This window comes from Dendroctonus ponderosae, unplaced genomic scaffold (genome assembly GCF_020466585.1).
Source record: "Dendroctonus ponderosae isolate FM_Combo_2020 unplaced genomic scaffold, Dpon_F_20191213v2 Dpon_F_20191213_5, whole genome shotgun sequence".
Lineage (NCBI taxonomy): Eukaryota > Metazoa > Arthropoda > Insecta > Coleoptera > Curculionidae > Dendroctonus > Dendroctonus ponderosae.
In genome coordinates, this window is record NW_026018715.1 from 10,043,902 (window position 1) to 10,061,333 (window position 17,432).

At 35.9% G+C, this 17,432-nt stretch overlaps 2 protein-coding genes across 6 annotated transcripts in view; one reads left to right on the forward strand and one right to left on the reverse strand.

Annotated features, from left to right (window-relative positions):
• LOC109535170 (receptor-type guanylate cyclase Gyc76C) overlaps nucleotides 1–8,237 on the forward strand; it is a 48,025-nt gene extending 39,788 nt beyond the window's left edge. For 2 of the 3 annotated variants that reach the window (XM_019901035.2, XM_019901036.2), the window contains 8 exons: nucleotides 1,427–1,622; nucleotides 1,680–1,820; nucleotides 1,876–2,098; nucleotides 2,152–2,296; nucleotides 2,366–2,761; nucleotides 4,675–4,977; nucleotides 5,040–5,355; nucleotides 5,413–8,237. In XM_019901035.2, the coding sequence (XP_019756594.2) occupies nucleotides 1,427–1,622; nucleotides 1,680–1,820; nucleotides 1,876–2,098; nucleotides 2,152–2,296; nucleotides 2,366–2,761; nucleotides 4,675–4,977; nucleotides 5,040–5,355; nucleotides 5,413–5,593 (1,901 nt within the window). In that variant the 3' untranslated portion in view covers nucleotides 5,594–8,237. The remainder of the gene's footprint in view (nucleotides 1–1,426; nucleotides 1,623–1,679; nucleotides 1,821–1,875; nucleotides 2,099–2,151; nucleotides 2,297–2,365; nucleotides 2,762–4,674; nucleotides 4,978–5,039; nucleotides 5,356–5,412) is intronic. The other variant, XM_019901037.2, reaches the window with a different exon arrangement.
• Nucleotides 8,238–8,637: 400 nt separating this feature from the next.
• LOC109535168 (cystathionine gamma-lyase) lies at nucleotides 8,638–17,246 on the reverse strand. 3 transcript variants are annotated; one of them, XM_019901034.2, is made up of 8 exons: nucleotides 17,020–17,246; nucleotides 10,803–10,960; nucleotides 10,591–10,748; nucleotides 10,407–10,536; nucleotides 9,693–9,957; nucleotides 9,486–9,638; nucleotides 9,252–9,426; nucleotides 8,638–9,190 (listed from the first exon to the last, which is right to left on the reverse strand). In XM_019901034.2, the coding sequence occupies exons 2-8, from the start codon at nucleotides 10,956–10,958 to the stop codon at nucleotides 9,049–9,051; spliced, it is 1,179 nt and encodes a 392-aa protein (XP_019756593.2). In that variant the 5' UTR covers nucleotides 10,959–10,960; nucleotides 17,020–17,246; the 3' UTR covers nucleotides 8,638–9,048. The 3 variants fall into 3 exon arrangements, with proteins under 3 accessions (XP_019756593.2, XP_048522816.1, XP_019756592.2); XM_048666859.1 differs by lacking the exon at nucleotides 17,020–17,246 and having other exon boundaries at nucleotides 8,638–8,805; nucleotides 9,020–9,190; nucleotides 10,803–11,027; XM_019901033.2 differs by lacking the exon at nucleotides 17,020–17,246 and having other exon boundaries at nucleotides 10,803–11,027.
• Nucleotides 17,247–17,432: the final 186 nt, after the last annotated feature.

Genomic DNA, 17,432 nt, shown 5'->3' on the forward strand with positions numbered 1-17,432 from the left:
ATTTTTGAGGCGAAATACCCAAAAAGAAGTTTGTAAAAAATGAATCCGCCTCAACAATATAGAACTTATCATCAAAATTTCGGTTTTTATCAACAATCGTAAAAATCAGGAAGTAAAACCAAACAACAATTGAAGATAATTGAAAAACGCATGCGAATTTCAAGCAATCACTGTTTTTTGCTTGCAAAATGTCTAAGAGGTGGGCACGATGAAATCGAATATTTGCCACAGAAATTAAAAAATTCTTTCAGTTAAATGCGCTTTAAGATGCTTGAAAAGCTTTGAAAAAACCAGCTAGACTGTATTTTCTTGTTGCCAAACCATACATTTTTCAAAATTCCCAAAAATTATTTTTTTGTTATCGATTGCGAATATTCGATATAATTAAAATACACTAGTTAAATGCGCCGTGAGACGCTTGAAAAAAAGCTATAGAAAACCAGCTAAACTGCATTTTTTGTCAACTGCAAGCATTCCATTTTTTTGCCAAAAAGTGCAAAGATCAGCAGGAAAAACGATTTGGTAATTTTTGACCAAAAAATTAAGTTATGTGCGGCTTGAAATCTTCAGAAATCTTTTAAATTACAGTTTTCACTGTTTAAAATAGAACTTTTCGAAAAAGAACTTTCTTCTTCTTTTGCTATACAAAACCTGCAAAAATCAAGTTACACTACCGGGCAACGATTCCAGTTGATTGGAAAACGCACGAAAACCATATAAAATTGTGCGTTTTTTTGTTAAAAGCGCTGGAAATTAACTAGGAAAAAATGTAATAAACCAAACAAACCATACAAAGAACTGAAATAATTTGGAAACCCAAGAAGTTGTTCAAAAACATTGACTTCTTGGTCTAAAGCAAATGTCAAAAAAATGTGAAGAAGCAATTTTACACGCAAAATGATAGAAGTGCTAATAAACAATGTAAAAAATGTTCTATTTAAGCAGACGTTTTCTGCTAATGTTCGTAAAATCGGTTTGAAAACGGGTAAATATGGCTAACATCAAGAAAAATCCTAAAAATGACTGAGACAAAAAGTTCAAGGTACGAAGAAATACTTAACAAAACGTTCCCCACAATTTTATTGAAAATGAGGCAGTTTTGACCTCCAAACTGTTCCAATGCAAAATTCACAGTTTATGCAGCTTGGACAGGACATAAGTGCCTCCTAAAAAATTTGCTCATTTTTTGCTCTGAAATCGGTGAGCCGACTCTATAAAACGTCTTTACTTACCCTATAAAACCAAGAATGAAACAGCTTTCGTACAAAACCCATATTCTTCAGTTATTTGCACTGGAAACGAAGAAGAATGAGAAAAAACTAAAGACACGAGAGCAATATATCTTCATTTCTGGTTTCACTAGTTTAGTAAAACACCAAGTAAAAGCAATTAGGTATTGAACACAGTGAAAAATTCTGTTCTTTAGACATTGTGCTATCAATAAAAAACCCAAAAGAAGGCCAGCCTCTAATGAGACCGGACGCAGACATTCTTCATAATCCTGAAATCGGCTGTGATGAATACGTGTTAGAAGTAATGAAAGAATGCTGGTCGGAAAGTCCGGAATGTCGGCCAGACTTTCCTAGTATTAGGTCTAGACTTAAGAGAATGAAGGACGGAAAGTAAGTGCTTTTAATTCTTCCAATTCCATAACTGGTTTAATTGTTGTCTGGATTCAGGAGCAAAAACATAATGGATCAAATGATGGACATGATGGAAACATATGCGACTAACTTGGAGGAATTGGTCTACGAACGGACTAGATTGCTCTATGAGGAAAAGAATAAAACTGAAGACTTATTGCATAGAATGCTTCCAGAGTTAGTGACGCCGGTGAAATCGCATTCAGGATTGTTAACATTAGGAACGTTTTAGGCCTGTAGCTGACAAACTTACCAAAGGCTACGGCATCGAACCTGAATCATTCGACTTAGTAACGATTTATTTCAGCGACATAGTAGGTTTTACTGCCATGTCAGCTGAGAGCACACCCTTACAAGTAGTTAACTTTCTCAATGATCTCTACACAGTATTTGACCGAATTATTAAGGGCTACGACGTCTACAAGGTGGAAACAATCGGTGACGCCTACATGGTGGTACGTCTACAGAAGAGCGTCGTCGAAAAATGGGTTTAAAAAATTTTTTTTAGGTATCAGGGTTGCCCATCAGAAATGGAGATCGACATGCAGGCGAAATCGCCTCCATGGCATTAGATCTGCTTTCGGCTGTTAGAAATCATTCCATAGCCCACAGACCAAACGAAACACTCAAGCTTAGAATAGGAATACATACAGGTCGGGAAACAGTCGGCTATAAAAATTCACATATAATAATATATATAATATAATTTCCGAATTTTCCAGGTCCAGTAGTAGCGGGAGTAGTAGGACTGACCATGCCGCGATACTGTTTATTTGGGGACACCGTAAACACGGCATCCAGAATGGAAAGCAACGGAGAACCGTTGAAGATCCACATAAGCATGCAATGCAAAGACGCCCTGGAAAAACTGGGAGGTTACACTATAGAGGAAAGGGGCCTGGTGAGCATGAAAGGGAAAGGCGAAGTGGAAACGTTTTGGCTGGTGGGAGCCACCGAACAGGCCATCCAGAGGAAGGAGGTGGATTTGACCGAATTGCCTCCCCCGTTATTCTGCAGACCGAGGCGAAGCCCTAAACTCAACAACGAATCGAGGCAACCATCGATTATTGGAGGATTTGGAGGATTGAACAGCAGAAGACATTCGAGTGTTCCCAGAGGTAAGTCTGAGCTGCTTTGGGTGAACTCAAAATCTATTTAATAAAACCTGAAAAAATATTCGCAATTCAACAGGTAAAAAATATCGATAAACACATAATAAAATGGTTATATCATTCTGCATGCTTCTCTTCTCTCAGCTTTTGTTCTGATGTTTATTTGGTGATGGTTTCAATGGTGTTTATTGTTTAAATTAATGATCTTATTTTTTAAATTAATATTCGAATTGCTTCAGAATCCGACAGTTAATATTTGCAGAATTTCGACATTATTCCCAAAGTTATTCGCAAATTTTCTAACAAATGCATACGGGTTCAATGGTGTTTATATATAGTTTACATTAATGATCCTATTTTTTAAATTAATATTCCAATTGCTTCAGAATCCGACAGTTAATATTTGCAGAATTTTGACATTATTCCCAAAGTTATTCGCAAATTTTCTAAAAAATGCATACTGTTTCATATGCATATACAGGGTGTCTGTAAAATGTCTGTTCCAAATTCCAACAGCAGATTCACGGGGGAAAACATGATGATTTGGCATAATTTGTTCTAATCTAAAAGTGGACGGTTGGCGAAATACGGGGCGTCAAAGTTAAGATTAAAAAATCGAAAAAATCATTATTTTCTTTGGAATGCTACTATGATGAAAACGATTTTTTAACCCCCTTTTCGATTAAACAAATTAGGATAAATCAGTCATTTATACATATAGACATTCTATGCACATCCTGTATATACAGGGTATTGTAAATAACTGGATATCGTACAGTTTCATTGGTTAATGCTTTCCTTAAAGCAGGACTTTTTTAGGATACTTTTTTGTGCATTCTTTTGTTGGATACAAAGGCAAAGCACTGATTTTCAGCTTTCCAATCTAGTAAATATTACTTCCGTAGAAAGTCCATTCAATTCAAAAGGAAACTCTTCTGTTTCTTGGAAAAATGTCCTTAAATGCTTCATTTTCGAGGAAAATAATAAAACGTGATCGAATGCATCTGAAACCGAATACTACGCGCCTTTGCGAAAAGTCTACGCGAATTTTGACCAACTGAAAACGTCTTTTAGTTGGCCAATAGTATTTTTATCAAGGTTTTTAATTAAAATGTTTGTACCAATCCATATCGAGTTCGAGTTTTTAATTGGAAAAATAAAAAATGCGATAGAACTTGAAAAATTCGATAGAAAAGTTCAAATAAACGTATTTCCTCAATCGCTTCGTTCCCGAAATATAGTGTTGAAATTAGAAATTTAATTGAGTTTTTTTGCACCAACTCTTGTTCGTTTTGAGACATTTTCCTCACAATTTGACTGTAAATGAAGCTTTTTGGTATAGATCTGGGCTAACGGGAACTTAAGTTTCCGTGGGTCACGTATAGATCGACCACGGTATCACACGTTTGTAAGATTTATTGTATTAAACTTTTGTAGTTTGTCAGTCAGGTTTAGCGGCACATTTTTCAAATTCCGCACTCAATTTAGAAAATTTCTAACCACCAGATTTTTTTTCGTATTTGCAACCATTTACGAGTTGTTGGCAGAATAGCGAAAAAAGTTTGGCGGTTTCCCCAAAAATATTTTTTCAAATTTGAGGTGAATAGATCATCCCATATTCGCAGGGTAAACAGTGTTTGAAAATTAAAAAAAAATATTTTCTGATTGATGAAATGAATTTATTAATATTATCAAATAGCTTTTTAACATTTGAAGATCGGAAAGACAACTTCATTTGCTCAGAAATTATGAGCCGAAATACTCTTCCATCAACGATAATCTGTTGAAAATGTAGTTGTTGAAAATACACTAGAAGACCTGCTTTTTGAAATTGAATTTGGGTTTTTTTCAACGCCTCTAAAATCAAACCCATTTTTAATAGAAGACGATAAACCATTACCAAATAGTACACGTTTCAGGTACCAGCATAGAACTGGAAAGCTCGTCCACCCTGCAAAATTACAGTCCAATGGTGCAGTCGCGCCATTTTCTTAAAGTTAACCGCAACAATTTGCATGTTCCAGACCCGGGAGGGTCCAAATTGACGATTAATACCACCTTCGGAAGCCAAATCCTCGAGAAACCAGAAGAGGGTCGACAAAAGCCTCGGCCTCGAAGAGTGTTGTCTAGCATTGCGTCTAGCTCGGAGGAACCGCACAAGAGTTATGGAGGATTGAATAAGGTGCGCGAATCGAAGTCTTTGGATCCATTGCCGTTTGTTGGTAAGTCCAAGAACGTAAAAAATCAACGAACAATCTAAACCGAAGTGTTTTTTTATGCGCAGCAAGACCAGCCACTACGGCCAAGGATCTGATCGATTCGTTCCTCACCGGCAGGAAACGTTCAACGAAAAGCTTAGACAACTGTGATAAATGCGGCGAAATTCAGATAATAGCAATACCGAAAGACAAGATGGTGAACAACAATTTCCCGAATGGCAATTTACTCAACATGCCCCAAGAGGAACAGCACGGGTTTATTGAAGACGCGCAAGTGCCTCTGTTGAAGCCTCCAAAGGTGCAAAATCCTCTAATAGTGCGACGAAGAGGTGGCAGTGATGTTAACAAGTTTCTTGTCAGCGATTGTTCGAAGGCGAAACTGTGAGTATTGAAAGCTTTTTGAGGCGTTGGTCACTAATTAGTGGAAAATCTTCTCAGAACGCATTCCTTGGACGCTCTCCCAACCACCCAGAATCAACTGGCGCCAAAAAGTTCCTTCACTAAATGGTTAGTGGGCATATTTAGTGGCAACAGCTTGAAATCCAGTAACGCGTCCCTTAAAAAGGGCGTCTTGAATGATTACAGCATTCAAGCACCCGACAATGAAAGCATGGTTTAGTAGAAAAACAAGGTTGTATTATCAAAGAAGGTCGTGGCAGGGCAAAGAGCTGGAAACTGATAGGATTGTGACTGAGGTTTTTGTGTTTATGATTATTTGGTCTGAGCAGCATTGAGTTAATTGAGCGCTGAGCGCAAATTGTGATACTTCAGAAGAAAATTTCTCGGATGAGCCTAAATGCCCAAAAACAGAAAAAAGGTATTTTTGAAAAATTGCTATTTTGCATTCTTTACATTATTGGCGTCGTTGTTGGGCTTTTTCTTAAACTGGTGTAATTCGATAAACAAAATATCTGAGTTTTTAAATATTTGGGTACTTTACGTACAACCGGAATGCTGCATGCCAGGAATATATCAATAATGTAATAATACAAGAAGAATAGTGGTGTTTCCCAATAATTATTGCACCAATTGCGGTGAACTCATAGAAAACTTACATTTTAACACTGAATGAATTCAAAAAAATGCAAAATAAATCTGACTTGAGTTTTACTGATAAAAAACACGCCGCTTCGCAATATTATGCGAAAATAATCATTATACACAAAAAACGTTTTTTTGTTATTAGAAAGTGTTCGTAAAATGCAAGTAGCAATGCTGTTATCGGTTGGTTTTATATAGTTTTTTTGACGATAATAAAGTTGAAACTTGTTTAAATAACCAAAATGCAGAATAGAGGAGTTCATTTGATTTTAAACATGTCGTAGTCGCTTAATGTATGCAGAGTATCCAGAAAATGTGAGCATGCTTTCGAATGCACAAAGATACAGGGTGTCAAAAGAATACATTCCTACCAAGATCGCCTTGTAAAGGAACGTCGCTAAAAATCGTTTTTTATTAAATAACTTCTTAAAATACTTGGTCTTACTTGAATTTGTATTGCGGTAGTTGAGGCCTCTTAAAATAGTGTATTTTAAACTAACTTTGGCTGTTAGAGTTCGCCAGGCACCGACCGGCTTGTAGATATTAACGCTCATATTTTAAACACCCTGTATGACTCCAGAACACTAATTTTGGATATTTTGAAGCTGAAGCTAAATAAAGCTACTCTTGTTTGACTAGAAATTACATTTTGCCACCATTTTTCATGCTTTCCTAATTGGGAATTTCGAAACAAAAAATTTTAAAATAATATGAGCTCTAAAAAAAACTTCGTTTTCCGGTAAAATGGCCCGGAAAGAAGAATGTTGCATCATAATTGCAATCCCCTGAATAATTTTCGAGAAAATTTGTAATTTTGACCGAAAAGTGCCTCAAACTGCGTAATGCCCAGAAAAAGCATCAAACTAAAAGACACTGTTGCATTATTCAAAAATTCAAGTTTTTCCAACTGCGCTAGCCACAATGAAAGGAATACATGAAATAAAACGACATTCAGAGCAACATTTTTCAAGTAATTCCATGCATATTCGGGTTTTCGGGACAAATTCAGCGGAAAATGAGCCCCATTTGGGGGGTTTTCCGAAAAACATTTGGCTATTTTGCAAAAATCACCCATCAACATGGTACTCGTTTTCCACTAAAATCGCCCCAAAAATTCTAAAGATTCTCACTGATAGCTTTCGCAAATTTTGAATTGTACAATAAAAATATGAAAATTAAAAAATTACAAACGAAACAATCTATTCGAAGTGGTTTGCACATATTGTTTTGTGCGAGACTGATAATAAGAGAGAGAATATGAGAGAATATGAGAACTGATAATAAATTATATCCAGTACTTTAAAAGTTATTTAATAAAAGCCGATATTCAGCGGCGTTTTGAGAAGATTTGTTTCATAGAATCTGGTTATGCTACTATGCATACGTTCATATTTTTTGGGACACTCGTATAGTTTTTATTTTATTTATTTTTGGTCAGTAAGTTAAAATTGTTTATTTTAATCCCTTTTATTTTTTGTGTTGTACAGTTTTATTTTAAGTGATAAAGCTATAATAAGTATGTTTATATCGATATCTTTAGAACCAAAAATATGTATAATATTTTATCCGTGTTATTGCGGCAAGTTTCAACGATACTGAATGTGATTTTTAAGCCAGATATTGCATTTTGTTATTTAACGAAAAACAGTTGATTTAATTCGCATTTTTCCTTATCGAGTGTGTGAACTCGTAAATTAAGATCTGCTAGAACGGTTTTGGAGGTTTTAGTCAAACGGTTTATGGAACCAGATTGTGTTGGAGGCTGTGAATAATGGTGCTTTTGTAATAATCGTCTGAAAATCTACTTAACCATCGGACGATAAAAACGTTAAATTAAAACGAGTGAAATGCAATGAAATAGATGATTACAGAAGCACACAAAAAATATGTCAGTGTAAATAATAGTTTAATTTATGTTTTAAGTTAACAGAGAAGGGTATAGTGGTATTCAGCACAATCATTTCATTGCTTAATTCGTTTTTGCTGAAATATGCTATATCCATCCATGCATCATATTATAGCAGATGTGCCATCATACCTTAAGTCATTGTATGTATTTAAAATGTACGTAAAAAGCGGCTAAATATTTTCACTTTCCATCAGACCCTGCTTAGGGTGACTGTTACAATATTTGGCCCATCAGCTAAATGTAAATAATATAAATGTTATTATGTATGTAGGGGTACTGTTTCATAAAAATATATATACATGTATATTTATTTTAAAAAACGGTTTTTATTTTATTTCAAACAGTGCGCTATAGTTCGATGGTTTTGTGAGCTGTGAAGTGAATTCAAAGTCAAATATTCGTGTTGTAACCTGTTTTAATTCTCATTCTAAAACTTTTCTAAAAACTATAGTCAATTTCTAACATGGAAATTAAATCGCCTTAAGTACTATCGAGCGATAAAAATAAAAAAAACTCTCAACGCTCAAAAAATATTGAGTCTCGCCTTAAATCGGTCGGCTTAAAACAAACAGAGTGGAAAGTCCGCACTCACGCATAATACAACACTGTGTATTCTCCTGTGTGTCCTTAGTAAAAAATATCACAATAAACGAAAAAGTAAAAGGACAATGATAAGAACATGGACGTATAAACTGAAAAAAAAACGACCAGAATAGTTAAATGAAAATCCTTTATTTTTGCAATAAATAAGGGACGTTACAAGTATAACAAAAATAATTGCTGCCGCAAATTGAACCCAAGGAACGTTCTACAATAGCTATTTATCTATCATTAATACTGCATCTTTGCACACCCTTCCATTCATCATCTATGATCCAATTCTGTACAAAATTCGATAGATTTCATTGGAAGTATTAAGTCTATACAGAGCATTAAAAAACCATACTGTGAAACTTTTTGAGCAAGAAATAAATAACTGTAGATTATGGCATTGCTTTTCCCATCTTGAATGGACATTGCTTTTACAACATCCTGTATAAGCTATTTGAAATCAACTATCACCTGGAGTTTTGGCTGAATATAAGCTCATCATACCTGAGATTGTTCCCCCGAAATGAGGCGACTTATAGAGCGGCGAAAGCCTGCTCTAGATCGGCAACCAGATCCTCAATGTCCTCAATACCGACAGACAATCGAATTAAGGAATCGGTTATACCCAATACTGCTCTTTGCTCTGGAGGAACTGAGGCGTGAGTCATAACCGATCTGTAACCAAAAGCCGACAAATAAATTTATCTGGTGTTGAAACTACAGCTCGTCTACGCACGGTAGTTCGATTAAGCTCTCGTATCCTCCCAGGCTTTCAGCCAATGTGAAGAGTTTTACTGCAGTTAAGAACTTCTTGGCACTGCTGAGATCCCCTTTTAAGTAGAAGGAAAATGTGCCGCTGTGCCCACTGGTTTGTCTCTTGAACAGGTCGTGCTGAGGGTGAGATGGAAGGCCTGAAGTCAAACAACTTGTTAGATGATTTAGGGTGGATTTTCAATGCAAAGCAACCTACCGGGATGCAAAACTTTTTCCACCTTAGGATGACTTTCTAAGTACTTCGCGATAACCAGGGCGTTCTTTTTATGCTGCTCCATTCGCAAAGCCAGCGTTTTTAACCCCCTGTTCACTTGATAGCAATCGAAGGGACTGGGGACGATTCCCATAGCTGGAGGAAGGTCCTTTAAAGATCAGCAGTGACTAAATCACCAAGCTTACTTACAGTTTTGCAAAAACTTCAGCTTGTCGTAAAGGTCCTGATTGGACGTTACCAAAGCTCCCATGACGACGTCTGAGTGCCCGTTCATGTATTTAGTGAGAGAATAAGTAACAATGTCCGCACCAAAGGAGAGCGGCCTAAAGAGGTATGGGGTGAGGAAGGTGTTATCCACGATGAGGATTAGATTATGTTTTTTGGCTATGCTGGAAACAGCTCGCAGATCCACCACTTGCATAGTCGGATTTGTGGGCGTTTCGGTCCAGATTAGCTGGAATTCAAACAAAAATGTACTGAAATAGGAGCTTGAGCGCAAGCCGGTTATTTTTCTTTGAAGGAGCGTAAAAGAGCAACAAACCAGAAGAGGAGGAAGGTTGAAACAAAATCTTAAAAACGCGCTTAAGAGGATAATTATTGAGTACTGCAGTACAAAGAAGCACAGAGGTGTTTACTAGTTTCCAACTGGATTAATCTGCACAAATATTTTTTCATCAACGCTTCAGCCGAAAATTGAATCAAATTTTCAGTTATCTTCAAGATTTGGCTTCAGGATTTCAAGTGGCATTTATATAAAAATTTCAGCAGCACTTGTCAGCAAGACTCGTGCAATCAATCACCATTTAGTCACTGCGTTGATAAATTAAAAAATATATAAAAGCAGTGAACAAAATAACAGAAATCCTTTGCTAAATTAGCAACATCACGGCAGTACCTGCTCACCTTAGTGTTCGCCTTGATGTGGCTTTCCACATTAGCCAGATCGGTGAAATCCAGCAGGGAAATTTCGATTCCGAACTTAGTGGCCACTTTACTGAACAGCCGGTTGGTGCCTCCATAAACATCGCTTCCACTTAAATATGTTTTTTAAATACAACACCAGTTTGCCTATATAATAACTGGTTACCTTATGATGTGGTCGCCAGCATTTAAGAGCCCCAATACTGCAGTAGTTACGCCCAAACCCGACGAAAACGCTAAGCCAAACTTGCCGCCATCCAGCTTAGCCAAAACATGCTCTAAAACTTCCCTAGTCGGGTTCCCCGACCTGCCATATTCATATTTCTAAAACATTTAGGGGTTTAGGTTAAGCACCAGGGTTTTGCAGGGCGGTTTTACCTTAAACTCTGCAGGTCCGAATTGTTTGAAGGTGGTGGAAGTCACAATAGGAGTGACCACCGCCATAGAGTCCCATTTTTCCGGCTCTTGAGCGTGGTGAATGGCAGCGGTTGCAAATCCCTTTGGATAAGGCAAAAAGCCGTTTTCTTGTGCCATAACTGGAAAGTGCAAATCACCGTCGAACAATTGACTTCGCTTAACGCAATGATGGTTTGCAATTAAAATTGTTTACTTATATACAGATAAGGTTAAATTGATTAAACTTTGAGGAATCTTTGCAGTGTAATTACTAGTGGAAAGCAAAATCCGCCAAACTATAATCGGCGCGTAAGTAACCAGTACCAGTAAATGCAGTAATGAAAATGCGTGACTATCATGTGTTTGTTTAAAGCAGAGAAAGATGAACCACTATAAATAATTTGAGAAAAAACAGTTAAGGGAAGCCCTCAAGTACTTAAGGAAATTGTCTGCTAATTGTCCAATGAATGTTCAGAGCTCAGACGACTCACCCCTAAAAAGTCGCAGACATTAAACCGACCCATAAGGTCAACAATTGGGTAAAGAAACTGGACTTTTTCGCATATGTATTGACCCATTGAAAAAGTGGTAGAAAAATCAAAAAACTAATTACAACCAAATAAGTAGTAAAAGAAGCAAACGAAAACACAAGCTCTAAACAAACAGAAATACGTTGAAATTGTTTTCGATTAAAATGAGCTAAGTGGCCATTGTGAAACAGCCTAAAATAACTTAGAAGTTTAAAAATTAATCGTAAAAAATAGAACCGCTCGATTGGAACTGTTGGATTGGATGTAAAAATGAAATATCGACCGACACGTCTCCCGAGTTTGAAAATTGATTATGAAGAAACGAATTTTTCGATTCGAACTAAATATTCACCACAAAGAAGCTAAAGCTTCCTTTATCGCCTGATGGGACTCTCGGTCCGTTATCTAAAACAGTTCTTCAGAAACGGGCTTTAGACGAATGCGATGTATAAATGACAAACCGCCCAAATTTTTTTCAAAGTTTAAAAATTAATTTTGCCGAATCGAATGTTTCGATTGGAACTAAATTGACATCACACGTAAACTGAAGCTTCCTTGATCGAATGATGTGATCTTCGTTCCAATATGAAAACACCATTTCTTAGAAACGAGCTTTAGATGAGCATGATGTAAAAATGACATATTGCCCAAAACGTCTTCCAAGTTTAAAAATTCATTATGAAGAAGCGAATGTTTCGATTTGAACTAAATCTTCACCACAAATAAGCTAAAGCTTCGTTTATAGTGATGAGACTCCTGGTATGTTATCTAAAAGAGTTCTTCAGAAACGGGCTTTAGACGAATGCAATGTATAAATGACAAACCGGCCAAATTAATTTCAAAGTTTAAAAATTAATTTTGCAGAATCGAATGATTCGATTGGAACCAAATTGACATCACACGTAAACTGATGCTTCCTTGATCGAATGATGTGGTGTTCGTTCCAATATAAACAAAATTTTTCTTAGAAACGGGCTATAGATGAGCATGATGTAAAAATGACATATCGCCCAAAACGTCTTCCAAGTTTGAAAATTCATTATGAAGAAGCAAATGGCTCGATTTGAACTAAATCTTCACCACAAATAAACTAAAGCTTCGTTTATAGAGTAATGAGACTCCTGGTATGTTATCTAAAAGAGTTCTTCAGAAACGGGCTTTAGACGAATGCGATGTATAAATGACAAACCACCCAAAATATTTTCAGTTTAAAAATTAATTTTGCAGAATCGAATGATTCGCTTATAACCAAATTGACATCACACGTAAACTGAAGCTTCCTTGATCGAATGATGTGGTCTTCGTTCCAATATAAAAAAAAACATTTCTTAGAAACGAGCTTTAGATGAGCATGATGTAAAAATGACATATCGCCCAAAACGTCTTCCAAGTTTAAAAATTCATTACGAAGAAGCGAATGGTTCGATTTGAACTAAATGTTCACCAGAAATAAGCTAGAGCTTCGTTTATAGAGTGATGGGACTCCCGGTTCGTTCTCTGAAAGAGTTCTTCAGAAACGGGCTTTAGACGAATGCGATATATAAATGACAAACCACTCAAATTATTTTCAAAGTTTAAAAATTAATTTTGCAGAATCGAATGATTCGATTGGAACCAAATTGACATCACACGTAAACTGAAGCTTCCTTGATCGAATGATGTGGTCTTCGTTCCAATATGAAAAAAACATTTCTTGGAAACGAGCTTTAGATGAGCATGATGTAAGAATGACATATCGCCCAAAACGTCTTCCAAGTTTAAAAATTCATTACGAAGAAGCGAATGGTTCGATTTGAACTAAATGTTCACCAGAAATAAACTAGAGCTTCGTTTATAGAGTGATGGGACTCCCGGTTCGTTCTCTGAAAGAGTTCTTCAGAAACGGGCTTTAGACGAATTCGATATATAAATGACAAACCACTCAAATTATTTTCAAAGTTTAAAAATTAATTTTGCAGAATCGAATGATTTGATTGGAACCAAATTGACATAACACGTAAACTGATGCTTCCTTGATCGAATCATGTGGTGTTCGTTCCAATATGAACAAAATTTTTCTTAGAAACGGGCTATAGATGAGCATGATGTAAAGATGACATATCGCCCAAAACGTCTTCCAAGTTTAAAAATTCATTATGAAGAAGCGAATGGTACGATTTGAACTAAATGTTCACCAGAAATAAGCTAAAGCTTCGTTTATAGAGTGATGGGACTCCCGGTGCGTTCTCTAAAAGAGTTCTTCAGAAACGGGCTTTAGACGAATGCGATATATAAATGACAAACCACTCAAATTATTTTCAAAGTTTAAAAATTAATTTTGCAGAATCGAATGATTCGATTGGAACCAAATTGATATCACACGTAAACTGAAGCTTCCCTTATGACAAAAAATATTTCTTATTAGAAACGGGCGTTAGATGAGTATGATGTAACCTTTTAACTCCTTTAAACTTTAACTCGTTCTGGTAATAACTGATAGCTTCATATGACCCAATAGATATTTTCGATTATTTCCGAAATTTAAGCTGTTATAAATATATTGTTGAATAAAATACCGAAAACCTGATGTTGCCAGTCAACCATTAGGAAGATATGGTGTGAGTTATTCGCCTGTAGATAAGAACTCATGTAAACCTATTTTATAAATACCGCAACTGCTTTTATCGTTTATCTCTTTACGCTCGATTAACGCAATACATCCACAATTCACCGCATTGTGTAATTTTTTTACATTATCCATATTCTCCTATCGTTATCGTTTTAGTAGAGAAATTAATTTCAATTTTTATATTTATTGACGCAACACATCACTTTATTAAGTATATTTAGAAATCCGTGCGATATGTTTAAGCCGGATTTTCGAGTACTTATCTATATTTCTTTAATCGTGGTTATTGCATTTATTTGTGAAGCGATTATTATTAATAAAATTTTCATTTCTTGATTTAGTTCTGATTATTTTATTGTGAATCTCGACGAATTCACACCATAAAGTCTTGTTGGATTAAGATTTACCATTTAGATTAGTTGACGCAAAATACACTTAAAAAAGAATCGAACCTCCGCCAGTATCAGAGGCGTTAAAGGTTTGTGATGCAAGTAGGTGCAGATCTTACGATGTGTTCGCTTCAGTCACCCTCCGACCGGTTTCTGATGGGAGCTTAAAGACTCGAAACCGGTTCCAGCGGTGCCTGAGCACATCTCGGTATCTGCAAGTCACTTTGTGGTAAAAATTTCCATTATTCAGGTGCTTGCAAAAACTGTTTTGCATCGGATATCTATTTATAAAAAATGGAACATAATTGTACTTTTTTTCACGGCCTGCATTAATACACAATTGTCTATGATCGAACTTAATATATTCAACATTGTTGTATAATCAGGTGCTCAAGCTTGTTGCTGAGGCCATTAAGCAATAAAAACATTATTTCAACTAGATAAAAATAGGTTTGTCAATTGGGTATAAATTAGCTGATCTACGCTTAATTACTCACTTAATTTCAATCATAGTCGCTCGTCAAGTCTGAGTCAGATTTGAAAATGGGGTCGTTGCTTATTTTCTCGTTACGTTCTTTTGAAGCGCGTTTCTCAAGAATCATTACCAGCACTCGATAAAAGAGGCTCTAGTTTATTTGTGGCGAAAATTTGGTTGCGATCGAACCATTCGTTTTTACGCGAAGAGTTTTTAAATTTGAAGATATTTGGGACAGTTTGTCATTTTTACATGCTTATCTAAAGCTTGTTTCTGAAATTTTTGTTTCGATATCGAGCTCACGAGACCAATACTGGATAAAGCAAGCTTTGGTTTACCAGTAATCGCAATTTCAAACCAATCGAGCCATTCGTTGCTTCATAATGCATTTTTAAACTTTGAATATATTTGGGGCAGTTCGTCATTTTTACATCATGACGATTTAAAGCTTGTTTCGGGAGAACCGTTTGAGATCCTGGAACAAGGGCAACAGCCCCAGATAAAGGAACCTTTAGTTTACTGGTCGTGTTGATTTGGTTCCGATCACGTCATTCGTTCGCTCAGAATTAATTTTTAAACTTTGAAACTATTTTGGGCAATTTATCATTTTTAGATCATGATCATCTAAAGCTCGTGAAGCTTTGAAAAACTATTTTCGACGTAACGAGGGATAAGCACTCGACAAAGGAAGTTTTAGCTTAGTGCAGTCTACATTTAGTAACAATCGAGTAATTAGTTCCTTTAAAATTAATTTTTAAATTTTGAAAACATTTTGAGCGGTTTTTCATATTTACATCACACTAATCTAAAGCGTATCGCGGAAGAACCATTTTATATATAGGAAAGGAAGACTCAACCCTCGATAAAGAAGGCTTTAGTTTACCTGTATCAATTTGGTACAAACCGAGCAATTCGTTTCTTCGTAATGAATTTTTCAACTTTGGAAACATTTTGAGCAGATTGACAGTTTTACTTCCTCGTCATCTAAAGCTAGTTTCTAAAAACCGAGATTCGATATTGCAACGAGAGACCAGCAATCGACAAAGAAGACCTAATTTTACCTATAAGATCAATTTGGTATCAATTGAGCCATTCGTTCTTCCATATTTAATTTTTAAATTAAAAAAATTTTGGGCGTTATGCCATTCTCATATCATGAGCACCGAAAGCTTGCTTCGGAAGAACCATATTCTAGATATCGGAACCAAGGCCCCAGCACTGATTAAAAGAAGCTTTAACTTACTAGTAGTTTCGATTTGGTACCAATCGAGCAATGCGTTCTTTCATAGTCATTTTTGAAACTGAAAAAAACTTAGTCTAACCCAAACCAACCGTCCAAGTTTTTCAGACAAAGTCATGCTCTCAGCGTGGCCAAATAACCACCAAGTGAAATATTTTAATCACTAAATTTAACTAAAAACAAGACTAAAGCCGTACATTTTTATTAGAATGAAAAACTGGCTGATGTATGGTACATCCAACACAGTAAACGCGATTTTATTTTAAGTTTTTCCATACGCAATAGAGTATTTAATTTTTTCCTCGAAAAAGAGTTAAGATATGAAATTATGGCAAGAGGCAAAAAGCTGTATTTTGAGCTACTTAAACTGAGAAAAATACACAGTAATACAGAAAAAATATACACTTTATACACAATTCCCTTGGAACACGACTGGAACTCACTCAATCTTCTAGTTAGTTCTAAACTAGCGTTTTGTAACAATCCACGACTCAGTCAAGTATCAGTGAAATAAAAATTATTTGAAATTTTTATTTAAAAAAACTGGTGCTGCTTAATATCTAATATACTCAAGTCAAAAAACGCAAAATTTCCCGTTATAATTTGTGGCGTTAATATGAACTTTTCTATTTGAAATTTAATTAAATTGTTTAATTAAATTTATTGTTTATAAACCACCCTGTGTATTTGAAATACGTCAATTCATTACCGTTGGCATTTAGGCCTGCTCAGTGCAAAGAAACACGAGCGATTATAGCCCCGTCTCTTTTCCACTAGTGTTTCCAACTAGCAAAACCACTGAAAGAAACCCCTGCTAACAATAGTCACGTCTGGCTTGACCTTAAGTAATTAATAACCAATCGCTAATTTCTAGGTTAACTGCGGCTCTATCTATTCTTGCGTGTAATTAAAATTTAAAACCTTTGCAAATAAGCAACTCCTAGCAAGATAAATCACCTTTTTTGTGTAGCTCTGGAATAGATCAGGAACAGATAAAATCGCCGGCTAAAATCCGCTGGTTGGCTGGGATTACGTTAGATTTTATAACACAGATTTAGATTTCGTCACGTTTTGGTCGTAACCGCTCAAACCATGCGAACCGGCAGCAAACGAATAGAGAACTACCGTTTCTTGCAAGCCACTTACTAGCTTTGCACACGCTTTCCCATTGAAAACCAGCTGGCTGAATCTTCAATGCGTAACGTGGACCTAATGTTGCGTCATTGGGAAAATTTCCGCTTGCCAGTCGGAGATTGTCTGCATTTTTCCGCTAATTAGCACACATTCTCTTATGAAGTGTAAATTGAAAAATAATTAAAAATAATTACGAATTTGCCGCCAAAAGTGGCAAGGTCTAAAAAGTCGCTCAA